Source organism: Oncorhynchus keta, chromosome 1, assembly GCF_023373465.1.
Source record: "Oncorhynchus keta strain PuntledgeMale-10-30-2019 chromosome 1, Oket_V2, whole genome shotgun sequence".
In the NCBI taxonomy this organism is placed as follows: Eukaryota; Metazoa; Chordata; class Actinopteri; order Salmoniformes; family Salmonidae; genus Oncorhynchus; species Oncorhynchus keta.
In genome coordinates this window covers 15,463,552-15,481,609 of record NC_068421.1, presented here as the reverse complement: position 1 = coordinate 15,481,609, position 18,058 = coordinate 15,463,552, and the positions used below count along the sequence as shown (strand labels likewise).

Sequence of the window (18,058 nt, the reverse complement as noted above, 5' to 3'; positions counted from 1 at the left end):
GAGTGTTCTGTCCAACATGTTCTCAATTGGCCGACTTTGTATTAGGTCCACTATGTCATTGATTTAGTACTAAAGTACCTATTTAAATCTCTTTTGATAATGCATTCTGTAGACTCCGATCAGCGATCATAGCTCCCGAGTGGCGAAGCGGTCTAAGGCACTGCATCTCAGTGCAAGAGGCGTCACTACAGTCCCTGGCTCGAATCCAGGCTGTTTCACATCCGACCGTGATTGGGAGTCTTATTAGGGCGGCGCACAATTGGCCCAGAGTCGTCCGGGCGTGGAAGTAATTGTAAATAAAATTTGTTGTAATTAACTGACTTGGCTAGTAAAATAAAGGTTACAACTTTTTCTTAAATCATCATAATAATCATAAGATGGTTGAGTCAGAGATCCATCCGTACGAGGCAACACATTGACAAATTAGTGATGTACGCCCCCCAACACCAAAACGTCTGTCACAACTCCGCACAACACCGCAGCAGCAGCATCTGCTGGGAATACAGATAAACGACCCATCTCCGCCTTCATAAATGATTGTGTAAATATGTAACAATAACGAGAATATATTTGATCGAAGGACACATACAGCAGAAGTAAGTAGATTTGGTATCTAATGGTGCACATGTTGAATTGCTGTTCTTTGTGGTCGTGTACCAATTATGGCCATATTATTATGGGTTGATGGCGGATGATGCATGTTATTTCAGATGGTCACCTAGCTAGCAAGGAGGCTAACGAAGCCTCCTACCTTGCCTTTTAGTTGATTTAACGTTAGCTTGAACCACAGCTGATATGTTAAATTCATTTACATTGTTATTGATGGCTTGCTAAATTAGTAACTAGTGAGACAGCAAGAGAGGCCTAGCCAACTAATATTAGCTAGTAAGTTAGCCAGCTGTCTAGCGTAGCGATGTGTCATCTCAATGTAGCTAGCTAATGGCGCAGTTAACGTTAGCTACCTAGCTTACTAGGTAGCTATTTTCTAATTTCGATTTAATGAGTCAACGCTAGTTAGGCCGTGTAGCGAGCTAGCTTGCTAACATTACATTTACCTTGCTAACGTACTAACGTTAACGTTACAATGTCAAACAGTTGGCTAGCCAGCCAGGTCACTTGTCTCAAACTGACTCGTAACTAAACATTCGAGTGATCAGATGGGCAAAGGCATATCTTAGCTATCTATTTTCTCTCTAACCATACCCTCCTCGATTCCCTTCAGAGCTGCTGTATAGTACCATGGGTGGCCATGATGATGATGACGTATCTTATCATGTAGCCAACAACCAACATCAAGATGAAGTGCTGAAAAACAAATTGAATGACAGCGGCCTTTGGAGTGACCAAGAATCCACAGACGGCAACAATGCTAAGTGGGTCAAGGAGGGCAAGAACCAACTGAGGAAAGTAGCCGAGAAACATCAGGACCAGGACCAGAATGGGAACCAGGAGGACTTCTCTCCTCATAACACCAACGAGGAGGAGGAGGAGGAGCAGCAGAGGAACGAGGAGCAGACCAAATCTCCCAAGACCGCCAAGACCCTGGGCCTGAAGGAAGAAGAGTCCAATGCCACCCTGAAAGAGCCACTACTCATCAACACCCTGGTGTCTGCAGAGGATAAAGATGATGAAGGCGAAGAAGACGACAAAGAGAAGGAAGATTCATCTGAGGCAGATGAAGAGGCCGGCAGTCTTATAGAGGAAGAGAGGGAGTCCAAGCAGAGGGATGCAGAGGCTGAAAGAGAGGGAAGTGGGGTGGCTAGAAATCCCTGTCTGCTGTTCTCTAATGTGAATGGAACACCAAGTGATGAAGAAACCAACTGGTCAGCACTGTCTCAGGAAAGCACTGTTGAAAGCCCTCCAAATGAAAACAAAAGTATGGGCGTGTTTGTTGAAATCAGCTGTGTGACTGTTTTGTTGGAACAACAATAATGATTATTGTCTAGTCTAACATAACAAGTGCTTCTCATGTTGCAAGCAACGTTAAGACTCCTCGTTCTAACCCTCCCCTTCTCTCCACACAGAGTCCTTCTGGGACTCGGAGGCCTTTGAGGCGGACACAGACCTACCCTCTGGGTGGATGCGGGTTCGAGACACTTCAGGTACCTATTATTGGCACATCCCTACTGGCACTACTCAGTGGGAGCCTCCCTCCACTCTGGACAAGGTGGGAGACTCCATGATGTCCTCCAGTATGTCCCTGGAGACAACACCCTGTGAGGAAGAGCCAGAGGTGAGATCTAACCCATAGGCCTTAGAGATGATGTGTTTATTTTGCAAATGTATACATAAACTGATATCACATTTACATAAGTATTCAGACCTTTTACTCAGTACTTTGTTGAAGCACCTTTGGCAGCGATTACAGCCTTGAGTCTTGAATATGACACTTCAAGCTTGGCAACACCTGTATTTGGGGAGTTTCTCCCATTCATCTCTGTAGATCCTCTCAAGCTCTGTCAGGTTGGATGGGGAGAGTCGCTACACAGCTATTTTCAGGTCTCTCCAGAGTTGTTCGATTGGGTTTAAGTCCGGGCTCTGGCTGGGCCACGCAAGGACATTCAGAGACTTGTCCATGAAGCAACTGCTGCGTTGTCTTGGTTGTGTGCTTAGGGTTGTTGTCCTGTCGGAAGGTGAACCTTCCCCCACAGTCTGAGGTCCTGAGCACTCTGAAGCAGGTTTTCATCAAGGATCTCTCAGTACTTTACTCAGTTAATCTTTCCCTCAATCCTGACTAGTCTCCCAGTCTCTGGTGCTGAATAACATCCCCACAGCATGATGCTGCTACCATCATGCTTCACCGTAGGGATGTTGCCAGGTTTCCTCCAGATGTGATGCTTGGTATTCAAGCCAAAGAGTTCAATCTTGGTTTCGTCAGACCAGAGAATCTTGTTTCTCATGGTCTGAGAGTCCTTTAGGTGCCTTTTGGCAAACTCCAAGTGGGCTGTGATGTGCCTTTTACTGAGGAGTGGCTTCCGTCTGGCCACTCTACCATAAAGTGGAGTGCTGCAGAGATGGTTGTCCTTCTGGAAGGTATCCCATCTCCACAGAGGAACTCTGGAGCTCTGTCAGTGACCATCGGTTTCTTGTTCACCTCCCTGACCAAGGCCCTTTTCCCCCTATTGCTAAGTTTTGCTGGGCGGCCAGCTCTAGAAAGATTCTTGGTGGTTCCAGACTTTTTCTGTTTTAAGAATGATGGAGGCCACTGCTTTTGGGGACTTTCAATGCTGCAGACATTTTTTGGTACCCTTCCCCACATCTGTGCCTCGTCACAATCCTGTCTCGGAGCTATATGGACAATTCCTTCAACCTCATGGCTTAGTTTTTGCTCTGACATGCACTGTCAACTGTAGGACCTTATATTATCAGGTGTGTGCCTTTCCAAATCATTTCAAATCAATTGAATTTACCACAAGTATTCCTCAAGTATTCCTCTTTAAGTATTCCTCCTTTCACCCCCCTTCCGGAATACCTAGGAATAGGATAAGTAATCCTTCTCCCCCCCTAAAAGATTTAGATGCACTATTGTAAAGTGGCTGTTCCACTGGATGTCATAAGGTGAATGCACCAATTTGTAAGTCGCTCTGGATAAGAGCGTCTGCTAAATGACTTAAATGTAAATGTAACAAGTGGACTCCAATCAAGTTGTAGAAACATCTCAAGGTTGATCAATGAAAACAGGATAGATCTGAGCTCAATTTCGAGTATCATAACGAAGGGCCTGAATACTTATGTAAATAAGGTATTTCTGTTTTCTGTTTTGCATAAATGAGCTAAAATGTCTTATGGGGTATTGTGTGTAGATTGATAAAGAAACATTTAATCCATGGTAGAATAAGGCTGTAACGTAACAACATGAGGGAAAGTGGAGGGGTCTGAATCCTTTCCGCATGTACTGTATATGTTCTGAGAACACTTGATCTATGCTCTCCAATTAAGACTATTTTGAGAAAAATGTCATGTTTTTGTCTGACTACTAGGAAACATGGGGGGACCTCTCTAACCCAGATGAAGGGACTAGTGATGGAGAGCTGTGGAAGGTATGCATGGATATTAATAAATACGAATGAGAATCAGGACATGGCCAAGACCTCACATTCAGGATATCCTTTAACACTGACAACACAGTAAAAAGAGAATCATTATTTTCATGTGTATGGAAAGTGTTTTTTATGTCTCTGATTATTCATTGGAAAACATAATTTGAAACATACTTAATGTAAACCCTCCCAACAGATAAATCATTGTTATGTGGGAAATAGTAGACAGAAAAGCAGAAGCACTTGACATTTCATCGCTTCAACCGTCAATATTTCAGTTTTAGAAACAGAGTTTAGAAAGCAGCACATTAGGATTTTGATCAACTTGGTGTTGATGAATTGACTAATTCATTGCCTTCTTGGTGATTGCAGGAGGGAGAGGTGGCATCTGACCAGAGCCTGAAGGAGTTTGAAGGGGCAACCCTGCGCTATGCATCCATCAACCTCAAGTAAGTCATCTCATTCTCAGCCAAAACACTCTTAAACCCTCCTCTCTCCCTCTTGTTCTTTCTCAAATGATAACGGACTGATAACTGTCTCATAGCTGTTCCCAATACGAGGAAGAGGAGAAACTTGATCCCCATGGCACTGACCTGGAGGCTAAGGTAAATTTGAAAATCACATTTACTCTCACTAAAACGTTGAGGCAGGAAGACTAGTCATCTGTCTGTCCCTTCCCTGTTAACGTACAACTACTCTTTCCTTTCCTAATTGGACTGTGTTTGTCGGTTTATCTCTCTCCCTCTCTGGCCCGTCCTGTGTTCTCTCCGGCCTCTATTTGCTATGTCAGTATTTTGCCGTGCGCTCTCTGGGCTGGGTGGAGATGTCTGAAGAGGACATGGCACCGGGAAAGAGCAGCGTGGCTGTCAACAACTGCATTAGACAGCTGTCCTACCATAAACACAACCTCCACGACACTGCTGGCATCTGGGGAGAGGTGAGTCTGAGGAGCAGGGCCACAGGAAGGGACTGGGGTGGGCTCTTCCTGTCTGGGGGAAGAGCCTTGTGATGGGGTTGATGTTTGGGCGTGGAGACCCTCTGTTTACCTTGCTTTGTATTTTTTTTTTTACCCAGCAACTGAAGCAATTACCTCTCACATTGATGCTATTCCCTGCAACTGCTCTGTGTTGAATAATGTTGAATATCAGAGTAATTATAATCATCCATATGGACCACTGCTTGGGAATGTCTCTTCATCTAAACCCGGATCAAGTCCAACAGTTGTTTCCTAGAGTATTATTAGTTGTAGCACAGATGGGCACATAGCAATCTATCAAATTACATTTCAATGTCATTCAATTTGCTGTGCATGGTGGTGCTTCAGGAGGATCAATATATGTTTGTGTTGTGTTACCAGGGTAAGGACATGCTGATGGTCCTGCAGAATGACACTATGAATCTGATCGACCCACTGGGACAGACTCTGCTGCACTCGCAGCCCATCGCCAGCATCCGCGTGTGGGGCGTGGGCCGAGACAACGGCAGGTCAGTGTCCACCAGAACAACCAGACGCTGTTTGGCACCACATCTGCACTACTGTGGCAGTCAGTTAAGTGGTGTAGCTACTTTTACAGGAACAGGAAATGCTGTTTTAACTCTTTAGAAATTGTACTATTTTATATAGTTTTTATTTAGCGCTTTTTGTTAGTTAATTGTCTATCTAGTCTTAGCAGTCAACTTACTATTACTTCATGACCATCCACACCTATTAAGATATATTTGGCACTGGGAATTACATAATAGCTGGTAATTTGTTCCATTTTCTTAAAGGTTCAGAAATCGTTCCTCATTGCTAAAATTCAAATAGTTTACCTAATTTCAGTTTGTGACAAAACAAGCAAGTATAGTGTAGAGCAGGTATTGCAGTTCCGTCGGGGGTACGTTTTCCAACGGGGCTATCTATACATTTGGATGATTATTTATTTTTTTGCCTGAGTTGCCTCATTTCACTGTCCATTTTTTTTAACCATCTAGTGTTGAGCGAAATAACACAATGTCAAATACAAGCAGCCTAGTCAAATAATTAACATCCATTCACATTAACTGCAGGAATTCCACTAATGGTCTCTATGTAGCCAAACGGAGCTGCTGCTCATGTTGGGATCTGTACTGATGGTGCAAAAGCCATGACAGGGAGACATAGTGGAGTGGTAATGCCCGTGCAAGCAGTTGCTCCCGACACCACTTGGGTACCATGCAAATCAAATGTTATTTGTCACATACACATGGTTAGCTGATTTTAATGTGAGTGTAGCAAAATGCTTGTGCTTCTAGTTGCGACAATGCAGTAATATCCAACGAGTAATCTTAACCTAACAATTTCACAACAACTACCTTATACACACAAGTGTAAAGGAATGAATAAGAATATGTACGTAAAAAAATATATGATTGAGTGATGGTATAGAGTACAGAATATACATATGAGATGAGTAATGTAGGGTATGTAAACATATAAAAGTGGCATTGTTTAAAGTGGCTAGTGATACATTTATTACATACATTTTTCCATTATTAAAGTGGCTGGAGTTGAGTCAGTAAAAGTCGCAGCAGCCACTCAATGTTAGTGAAGGCTGTTTAACAGTCTGATGGCCTTGAGATAGAAGCAGTTTTTCAGTCTCTCAGTCCCTGCTTTGATGCACCTGTACTGACCTCGCCTTCTGGATGATAGCGGGGTGAACAGGCAGTGGCTCGGGTGGTTGTTGTCCTTGATGATCTTTATGGCCTTCCTGTGACATCGGGAGGTGTCGGTGTCCTGGAGGGCAGGTAGTTTGCCCCCGGTGATGCGTTGTGCAGACCTCACTACCCTCTGGAGAGCCTTACATTTGTGGGCGGAGCAGTTGCCGTACCAGGCGGTGATACAGCCCGACAGGATGCTCTTGATTGTGCATCTGTAAAAGTTTGTGCTGCTGTGCCTTCTTCACCACGCTGTTTGTGTGGTTCGACCATTTTAGTTTGTCCATGATGTGTACGCTGGGGAACTTAAAACGTTCTACCCTCTCCACTACTGTCCCGTCAATGTGGATAGAGGGGTGCTCCCTCTGCTGTTTCCTGAAGTCCACGATCATCTCCTTTGTTTTGTTGATGTTGAGTGTGAGGTTATTTTCCTGACACCACACTCCGAGGGCCCTCACCTCCTCCCTGTAGGCCGTCTCGTCGAGAGGTTCTTTCTGCTAAGGGAATGCCTGACAGCTTGAAATACGTTTTGGACACTACAGTGAAAATGGTTCACTTTGTTAAAGCAAAGTCCCTGAACTCTTGTGTATTTTCTGCATTATGCAATGATATGGGCAGCGACCACGTAACGCTTTTACAACATACAGAAGTGCACTGGTTATCAAGGGGCAAAGTACAGTTTTTTTAAATCGAGAGACTTCCGGCAAGAAGCTAAAACAAGAAGCTCCCACGCTGAGGTCTGTTCAACGCTGGTCCGACCAATCTGATTCCACACTCCAAGACTGCTTCCATCACGTGGACTGGGATATGTTTCGTATTGCGTCAGACAACAACATTGACGAATACGCTGATTCGGTGAGCGAGTTCATAAGAACGTGCGTTGAAGATGTTGTTCCCATAGCAACGATTAAAACATTCCCAAACCAGAAACCGTGGATTGATGGCAGCATTCGCGTGAAACTGAAAGCGCGAACCACTGCATTTAATCAGGGCAAGGTGACCGGAAATATGACCGAATACAAACAGTGTAGCTATTCCCTCCGCAAGGCAATCAAACAAGCTAAGCGTCAGTATAGAGACAAAGTAGAATCTCAATTCAACGGCTCAGACACAAGAGGTATGTGGCAGGGTCTACAGTCAATCACGGATTACAAAATGAAAACCAGCACCGTCACGGACCAGGATGTCTTGCTCCCAGGCAGACTACAATACAGTGCCACTGACATGGCCTGCAACCAAAATATGCGGCCTCTCCTTCACTGCAGCAGAGGTGAGTAAAACATTTAAACGTGTTAACCCTCGCAAGGCTGCAGGCCCAGACGGCATCCCCAGCCGCGCCCTCAGAGCATGCGCAGACCAGCTGGCTGGTGTGTTTACGGACATATTCAATCAATCTCTATCCCAGTCTGCTGTTCCCACATGCTTCAAGAGGGCCACCATTGTTCCTGTTCCCAAGAAAGCTAAGGTAACTGAGCAAACGACTACCGCCCCGCCCCGTAGCACTCACTTCCGTCATCATGAAGTGCTTTGAGAGACTAGTCAAGGACCATATCACCTCCACCCTACCTGACACCCTAGACCCACTCCAATTTGCTTACCGCCCAAATAGGTCCACAGACGATACAATCTCAACCACACTGCACACTGCCCTAACCCATCTGGACAAGAAGAATACCTATGTGAGAATGCTGTTCATCGACTACAGCTCAGCATTTAACACCGTAGTACCCTCCAAGCTCGTCATCAAGATCGAGACCCTGGGTCTCGACCCCGCCCTGTGCAACTGGGTACTGGACTTCCTGACGGGCCGCCCCCAGGTGGTGAGGGTAGGCAACAACATCTCCACCCCGCTGATCTTCAACACTGGGGCCCCACAAGGGTGCGTTCTGAGCCCTCTCCTGTACTCCCTGTTCATCCACGACTGCGTGGCCACGCACGCCTCCAACTCAATCATCAAGTTTGCGGACGACACAACAGTGGTAGGCTTGATTACCAACAACGACGAGGCGGCCTACAGGGAGGAGGTGAGGGGTCTTGGAGTGTGGTGTCAGGAAAATAACCCCACACTCAACGTCAACAAAACTAAGGAGATGATTGTGGACTTCAGGAAACAGCAGAGGGAACACCCCCCTATCCACATCGATGGAACAGTAGTGGAGAGGGTAGCAAGTTTTAAGTTCCTCGGCATACACATCACAGACAAACTGAATTGGTCCACCCACACAGACAGCATCGTGAAGAAGGCGCAGCAGCGCCTCTTCAACCTCAGGAGGCTGAAGAAATTCGGCTTGTCACCAAAAGCACTCACAAACTTCTACAGATGCACAATCGAGAGCATCCTGGCGGGCTGTATCACCGCCTGGTACGGACACCTACACCACCCGATGTTACAGGAAGGCCATAAAGATCATCAAGGACAACAACCACCCGAGCCACTGCCTGTTCACCCCGCTATCATCCAGAAGGCGAGGTCAGTACAGGTGCATCAAAGCTGGGACCAAGAGACTGAAAAACAGCTTCTGTCTCAAGGCCATCAGACTGTTAAACAGCCACCACTAACATTGAGTGGCTGCTGCCAACACACTGACTCAACTCCAGCCACTTTAACAATGGGAATTGATGGGAAATGATGTAAAATATATCACTAGCCACTTTAAACAATGCTACCTAATATAATGTTTACATACCCTACATTATTCATCTCATATGTATACGTATATACTGTACTCTATATCATCTACTGCATCTTTATGTAATATATGTATCACGAGCCACTTTAACTATGCCACTTTGTTTACATACTCATCTCATATGTATATACTGCACTCAATACCATCTACTGTATCTTGCCTATGCCGCTCTGTGCCATCACTCATTCATATATCTTTATGTACATATTCTTTATACCCTTACACTTGTGTGTATAAGACAGTAGTTTTGGAATTGTTAGTTAGATTACTTGTTGGTTATTGTCGGAACTAGAAGCACAAGCATTTCGCTACACTCGCATTAACATCTGCTAACCATGTGTATGTGACAAATAACATTTGATTTGATATTAAAGTTTTCTTTACTGACCATAATTTTCACTTGTCTGACCGGTTGCATGATGAGGAGTTTCTCACACGACTGGCCTATCTGGGTGATGTTTTTCATGCCTGAATGATCTGAAACTAGGATTACAGGGACTCTTCACAACTATATTCAATGTGAGGGACAAAATTGATTAAGAAGTTGAAGCTCTTCTCTGTCTGCATTAACAAGGACAACACACAGGTCTTTCCATCATTATTTGCACACAAAAAATCATATGAACTCAAGCTTACGGACAATGTCAAATGTGATATAGCGAAGCACCTGAGTGAGCTGGATGCGCAATTACACAGGTACTTTCCCGAAACGGATGACACAAACAACTGGATTCGTTATCCCTTTCATGCCCTGCCTCCAGTCCTCCACTTACCGATATCTGAACAAGAGAGCCTCATTGAAACAAGCGGTTCTGTGACAATTTAATTGAATCAGAAGCCACTGTCAGATTTCTGGATTGGGCTGTACTCAGAGTATCCTACCTTGGAAAATCGCACCGTTAAGGCACTGGTGCCCTTTGTAACCACGTACCTATGTGAGCGTGGATTCACAGCCCTCACTAGCATGAAAACTAAATACAGGCACAGACTGTGTGTGGAAAATGAGACTCTCTCCAATACAAACCAACATTGCAGAGTTATGTGCATCCTTTCAAGCACACCCTTCTCATTAACCTGTGATGAGTTATTCACCATTTTTGATGAACAAATAAGGTTTTCTATGTAAGATGGTTAAATAAAGAGCAAAATGATTTATTATTATTTGTGCCCTGGTCCTATAAGAGCTCTTTGTCACTTCCCACTAGCCGGGTTGTAACAAACTCATTCTTATGTTTACTAAATGTAGTGTGTGTGTGGCAGGCTTTCAATGATGTAAAAAAAAAAAACATTTGAGAGTGCGCTGACCCTGGTGCTAGAGGGGGTACGCAGCTGGAGGTTGAATGTTTGAAGGGGTACGGGACTATAAAACGTTTGGGAACCACTGGTGTAGAGAATCATTGTACCATCTAAACCGCAGTGAAATATATTTTCCATAACTAAAAGTATTGTGTTTTCAGCTGTTTGAAACGGGTACAAAACCGAAAGTAAAAGATGCAAAAACGAAGCACGGGAAGCATAGAAATGGAGCAAATGCAATAGATCTTGCCGCTTCTTAGACTCGCTTTCAATCCGAATGAGATGTATAACTCTTTTCTACGTGAATTTGGTCGAATCTACTAAATAAATTACATATTGCAACTTTAGGTATTACTAAAACATATTAGTTTTCATGCCTTAGGGTCGAGTTTTCCCATCCTAGACCTCTGGATGTGGGTCTGTTTTCCACTTATTTGCCCATTGAAAAACTGTGTCATTTAAGGCTGCATGTACACAGACAGCCCAGTTCTGATCTTTTTTCATCTAATTGGTCATCAGATCTTTTTAGAGCTGAACTGATTAGTAAAAAGACCAATTAGTTCAATGCAGCCTATGAGTCCAATGGCGGCAGCGTAGCCTAGTGGTTAGAGCGTTGGACTAGTAACCGGAAGGTTGCAAGTTCAAACCCCCGAGCTGACAAGGTTATCTGTTGTTCTGCCCCTGAACAGGCAGTTAACCCACTGTTCCTAGGCCGTCATTGAAAATAAGAATTTGTTCTTAACTGACTTGCCTAGTTAAATAAAGGTAAAATAAAATAATAATAATTTAAAAAATACTGCAACCCTGAGACACCACTGCCCTCTGGTGGGTTGTCCATCGTATTGCAATTACATTTACTTTCAAGGCATTGACATTCACTTAATATCAGATTTCCATTTTCGACTAGTGTTTTTGTAATAACTGTGATTTAACTGTCCATTATTTATTTTCATGCTGCATTTTGCTGCCCTATACAGGGAAAGGTATTGTACACATTTCTGTCTTTATGCTCTAATGTCCCATGGTGCTTTTCCTACATATAGTTTAATTGATTGTATTGTCATATCTAACATGATTCATTGCAATAATTTTTGTGCTTTCAGTTTTTCTTGTCTGTTGCTATCATTCAATTTCGAGAAATGCATTTGGTTCATGTACCAGTATGTATATGGTGTACTTCTCTGTATTTGTTACAACAGAGACTTTGCTTATGTTGCGCGAGACAACCTGACCCAGGTACTCAAGTGTCACGTGTTCCGCTGTGACTCACCTGCCAAGAACATCGCCACCAGTCTGCATGAGATGTGTTCCAGGGTGATTATTCTATGTCTTCTATGTCACATATACTGCTGGTCCAACGTTTTAGAACAGCTACTCATTCAAGGGTTTTTCTATATTTTTACTATTTTCTACATTGTAGAATAATAGTGAAGACATCAAAACTATGAAATAACACATGGAATCATGTAATAACTAAAAAAGTGTTTAAAAAAATGTAAATATATTTTATATTTGAGATTCTTCAAATAGCCACCCTTTGCCTTGATGACAGCTTTGCACACTCTTGGCTTTCTCTGAACCAGCTTCACCGGGAATGCTTTTTCAACAGTCTTGAAGGAGTTCCCACATATGCTGAGCACTTGTTGGCTGATTTCCCTTCACTCTGTGGTCCGACTCATCCCAAACCATCTCAATTTGCTTGTGGCAGCCATGCTGGTTAAGTGTGCCTTGAATTCTAAATAAATCACACCATAACACCACCACCTCCATGCTTCACAGTGTGAAATACACATGCAGACTCTGCTTCTCACAAAGACACAACGGTTAGAACCAAAAATCTCCCATTTGGATTCCAGAACAAAGGACAGATTTCCACTGGTCTAATGTCCATTGCTCGTGTTTCTTGGCCCAAGCAAGTCTCTTCCTCTTATTGGTGTCCTTTAGTAGTGGTTTCTTTGCAGCAATTTGACCATGAAGGCCTGATTCACGCAGTCTCCTCTGAACAGTTGATGTTGAGATGTATCTGTTACTTGAACTCTGAAGCATTTATTTGGGCTGCAATTTCTGAGGCTGGTAACTCTAATGAACTCATTGTCTGCAGCAGAGGTAACTCTGGGTCTTCCATTCCTGTGGCGGTCCTAATGAGAGCCAGTTTCACCATAGCGTTTGCGTGATGGTTTTTGCGACTGCACTTGAAGAAACTTTCAAAGTTCTTGAAATGTTCCAGATTGACTAACCTTCATGTCTTAAAGTAATGGCCTGTTGTTTGTCTTTGCTTATTTGAGCCTTTCTTGCCATAATATGGACTTGGTCTTTTACCAAAATAGGGGTGGTATACGGAAGATAGCCCTACCTAATCACAACACAACTGATTGTCTCAAACGCATTAAGAAGGAAAGAAATTCTACAAATTAACTTTGAACAAGGCACACCATTTAATTGAAATGCATTTGAAATGCATTTGAGAGAATCCAAGAGTGTGCAAAGCTGTCATCAAGGCAAAGGTTGGCCATTCGAAGAATCTCAAATCTATTTAGATTAAACCCTTTTGGTTACTATATGATTCCATATGTGTTATTTCATAGTTTTGATGTCTTCATTACTATTCTACAATGTAGAAAATAATAAAAATATATAAAAACCCTTGAATGAGTAGGTGTTCTAAAACTTCTGACTGGTACTGTATCTAATATACTATTTCCTGTGGAATGACTCATTTCATGATGACTTGACCATGTCTTTCTCTGTACATTCAGATAATGACAGAGAGGAAGCTATCCAAGCCATTTCTGAGCAGGTACAATTATGACCAGTGCAAACCCATGGAGATTCCTGCTCAAGGTAACCCCTGTGATAGGGTTATAGAGTTAATTTTATAACAGACGTACAACACTAGACACTAACTCCCTACACATTTTCTTCCTCTGCAGAGTTTCCCGTTCCAAAAAATGAGAATTTCCAACGTTTCCTTGTGTATTACCTTGGTAACGTACCTGTGTCCAAGCCTGTAGGTAAGGGACGCATGGGTAAGGAAATCTTTTATTTACTTAGTTGTTTGGTAAATACACTATATATACAAAAGTATGTGGACACCACTTCAAATTAGTGGATTCCTGCCACACCCGTTGCTGATAGCTGTATAAAATCGAGCACACAGCCATGCGATCTCCATACTCAAACATTGGCAGTAGAATGGCCTTACTGAAGAGCTCTGTGACTTTCAACGTGGCACCAACATAGAATTTGTCAAATTTCTGCCCTGTTACAGCTGCCCCGGTCAACTGTAAGTGCTTTTATTTTGAAGTGGAAACGTTTAGGAGCAACAACGGCTCAGTCGGGACGTGGTAGGCCACACAAGCTCACAGAACATGGCTGCCAACTGCTGAAGCGCATAAAAATCATCTGACCTTTGTTGCAACACTCACCACTGAGTTCCAAACTGCCTCTGGAAGCAATGTCAGTGCTATAACTGTCAGTCGAGAGCTTAATGAAATGGGTTTTCATGACCGAGCAGCCGCACACCATCCTAAGGTCACCATACTCAATGCCAAACGTCGGCTGGGGTGGTGTAAAGCTCGCCGCCAATGGACTCTGGAGCAGTGGAATAGCATTTTCTTGAGTGATGAATCACGCTTCACCATCTGGCAGTCTGACAGGCGAATCTGGGTTTGGCGAATGTCAGGGGAACACTACCTGCCCCAAATGCATAGTGTCACCTGTAAAGTTTGGTGGAGGAGGAATAATGTTTTTCATGGTTCAGGCCCCTTAGTTCCAGTGAAGAGAAATCTTAATGCTACAGCATACAATGACATTCTAGACGATTCTGTGCTTCCAACTTTGTGGCAACAGTTTGGGGAAGGCCCTTACCTGTTTAAACATGACAATGCCCTGTGCACAAAGCGAGGACCATACAGAAATTGTTTGTTGAGATCATTATGGAAGAACTTGGCTGACCTGCACAGAGCCCTGACCTCAACCCCATCAAACACCTTTGGGATGAATTGGAACGCAGACTCTCTAAGCCAGGCCTAATCGCCCAACATCAGTGCCCGACCTCACTAATGCTCTTGTGGCTGAATCGAAGTAAGTCCCTGCAGCAATGTTCAAACATCTAGTGGAAAACCTTCCCAGAAGAGTGGAGGCTGTTATAGCAGCAAAGGGGGGGGACCAATTCCATATTAATGTCCATGATTTTGGAATAAGATGTTCGATGAGCATGTGTCCACAAACTTTTGGTCATTTATATCTGTGCAGTAAAACATCTGGCAGTGCTCTGTGTGGGACTGTGTTTTGCTTCACTACATACATGGCTCCTCCCACGCAGTTTACCTTGAGGATACTGTTAACAGTAGAACGTTCTCATCTCCTAGGTGTGGACACAATCAATGATGCTTTGGCGGCTGCAATGAACAGCACAAGGAAGCAGGATTGGACCCCCGTCTCTGTGAACGTGGCCCCTGCCACTCTCACCATCCTCACCAGAGAGGTAGTTACTAACTAACCCATCCACACCGTCATCTCTGTTACACAGAGTATTAGTAGGGGTCATGTCAGAATGGCTCTCTCCTGACCATGCTGTGTCCTCTGTCCTCCCCAGACTGAGGAGGTGATGTCAGAGTGCCGGGTGCGGTTCCTGTCTTTCATGGGTGTGGGGAAGGACGTCCACACCTTTGCCTTCATCATGGCCGAGGGCCCCGGGGACTTCATCTGTCACATGTTCTGGTGTGAGCCCAACGCTGCCAGCCTGAGTGAGGCGGTGCAGGCCGCCTGCATGGTGGGTCAGCAGACTGAACAGTTGACTCCATTATGGATGATTAAGTGGTCTAGAGACTGGATGATATGTTGTCTATAATATAGAACATGTCATGAATGCCTGTCAATGTTTCCTTGAATAGTATTGATGTGTTTTAGTGTCTTTACTTATGGAGTCCTGTTGTATATCTGTGTTCTGTACTCAGCTGCGCTACCAGAAGTGTCTGGACGCGAGGCCTCCCAGCCTGGGCTCCTGCCTGCCCACTCCCCCTGCTGACTCCGTGGCCCGCCGGGTCAGGATCGGGGTCCAGAGTCTGCTGGGAAGCTTCAAGCAGTACAGGTCAGGGTCCCAGTCCCCCTGAGCAGAAGAGAGAAGATCTCCCCCCCCAGTAATACTAACCCATCACAGCAGCTCCAGCTTACTCCTCTCTAACTCTCATTCTCCCTTTCCTATCGGACTTGCACTCTTTTTGGCCTTCCTTAGAGAATGTCTTGTCATTAGTGTATGGCGTTATATGTAACTGAGGAAATGCTTACTTACTAGTGATTGCAAAGTACGTTTTTCGATACATCTACTGTATAACTCTCCTTTAGCTTTGTACTCAAACTGAATGAGCCCTGACAACTACCCCTTCTTTGTTCTGTTGCTGGGATGTCATCTGTTTGTCACTATTTTTGTGTTTTAGCAGAAACCATGTCTGGCAGGAAGTGTTCGTATGACGGGATGTAAGTACATGTTTCTTCACAGTAGGAGGTTAGGACGTATTTAGGACGATTCCACACAGAAATCCATCGCATTTCTTCCTCAGTGCAATTATGGTTGAGTCATGGGGCCATGCTTCTCCAAACAGTAACACCTCTTTTTCTACTGGTGTCTAAAGGTCATCCAATCACTGTCGGGAACCTAGTATGATGTTTGTTTTCTACCATGTCAATACCCTGTACACTCCTCAGCCTTTCTACTCCTGCCCAAATGAGCTTCTTGACACTAGCCATCTTAGAGCCCAAGTAGAGTGTGTTGTATTCTTCTGTTAAATAAGTGTAGAATCATGTGCCACGTCGTAGTGAACAACCACTGATTTCAGGGTATGCTGGAGTTGTTTCCCATACATTTTCATCAACATTTGCAAGTTCAGTGCCTGTGTGCAATAATCAAATTTTCCTGTATGTGGTATTGGTAGAATGGCTTCCATAGGCGTATATAGCAGCACACACTGTGCTGTGGTTTCTATAATGTAGGGGCCTGGCTATATCTGACTAGTGCTTGGCCAACAAAAAGAGCCAATGGTGAAAATAGACTTCTGGTCATGAAAAAGTGACCTATAAAATACAGCATCTCAAGGCCTCGGTTTTCCATCTGTTAGTCAACCACAGCTTTTAACCACCTCCACTGAATAGTAGTATAGGACCTCACCACACACTGCATGTTTTAATAGCTCAGAGGAATAACCAGGATCATATCTTCCTGCAGCGGTTTAGTGCTGAACTCTTAGTTATTGTAACATACTAGATGTGTGCTACTTCATGGGCTGAATTCTGTACCTGTTAAGTGTTTGTAAGGCATGTCACTAGCCTGTATCCGTGTCTATCAATATATATGCTCGTAGTAGATTAGTTGTCACTGTCAGGTCCTTTCCACTGAGTAGCTGAGAGCAGGTCAGTCAGTATCTGTCTCCCTTAGTTACCGCCCTGGGACAGGGATAACATTGAGAGGATGACTCCAGTGTTTTAGGATTCTGTTCTTCCACTTTTTGCTCTGTTTGTCCCTGGACACACTTAAGTATTGTTTGTATACACTATCATGGACACTACTGAGGAGCAGTTGCGCATTTTTGATTATTGATTGTATTAGAGAACGTTTTTATGTTTTAAAAAAACAAATGAATTGTGTTTGTCAGAAGTATTTAGTGCAATAGTTATTTGACCTATAACAAAATAAAACTTGTAAAATATAGAAACACTATCTGAAATTAGACTAGATTGTATTGTATAATACTATAGTGTATTGTATAATACTATAGATTGTATTGTATAATACTATAGATTGTATTGTATAATACTATAGTGTATTGTATAATACTATAGATTGTATTGTATAATACTATAGATTGTATTGTATAATACTATAGATTGTATTGTATAATACTATAGATTGTATTGTATAATACTATAGATTGTATTGTATAATACTATAGTGTATTGTATAATACTATAGATTGTATTGTATAATACTATAGATTGTATTGTATAATACTATAGATTGTATTGTATAATACTATAGATTGTATTGTATAATACTATAGATTGTATTGTATAATACTATAGATTGTATAATGTATATATACTATAGATTGTATTGTATTGTATAATACTATAGATTGTATTGTATAATACTATAGATTGTATTGTATAATACTATAGATTGTATTGTATAATACTATAGATTGTATTGTATAATACTATAGATTGTATTGTATAATACTATAGATTGTATTGTATAATACTATAGTATAATACTATAGTATTGTATAATACTATAGATTGTATTGTATAATACTATAGATTGTATTGTATAATACTATAGATTGTATTGTATAATACTAT

The 18,058-nt window shown here is 42.9% G+C and overlaps 1 protein-coding gene across 2 annotated transcripts; it reads left to right on the top strand.

The window, feature by feature from the left end:
- The first annotated feature begins 385 nt into the window (after nt 1-385).
- On the top strand, nt 386-17,780 carry LOC118390751 (amyloid beta precursor protein binding family B member 1-like). 2 transcript variants are annotated; one of them, XM_035781733.2, is made up of 14 exons: nt 386-596; nt 1,223-1,876; nt 2,025-2,233; nt 3,981-4,040; nt 4,413-4,489; nt 4,585-4,645; nt 4,831-4,977; nt 5,398-5,525; nt 11,902-12,016; nt 13,459-13,543; nt 13,633-13,713; nt 15,073-15,188; nt 15,300-15,476; nt 15,661-17,780. In XM_035781733.2, exons 2-14 carry the CDS (start codon nt 1,240-1,242, stop codon nt 15,814-15,816), a joined length of 2,049 nt encoding a protein of 682 aa, XP_035637626.1. In that variant the 5' UTR covers nt 386-596; nt 1,223-1,239; the 3' UTR covers nt 15,817-17,780. The 2 variants fall into 2 exon arrangements, with proteins under 2 accessions (XP_035637626.1, XP_035637443.1); XM_035781550.2 differs by having other exon boundaries at nt 13,633-13,728.
- The last annotated feature ends 278 nt before the right edge of the window (nt 17,781-18,058 follow it).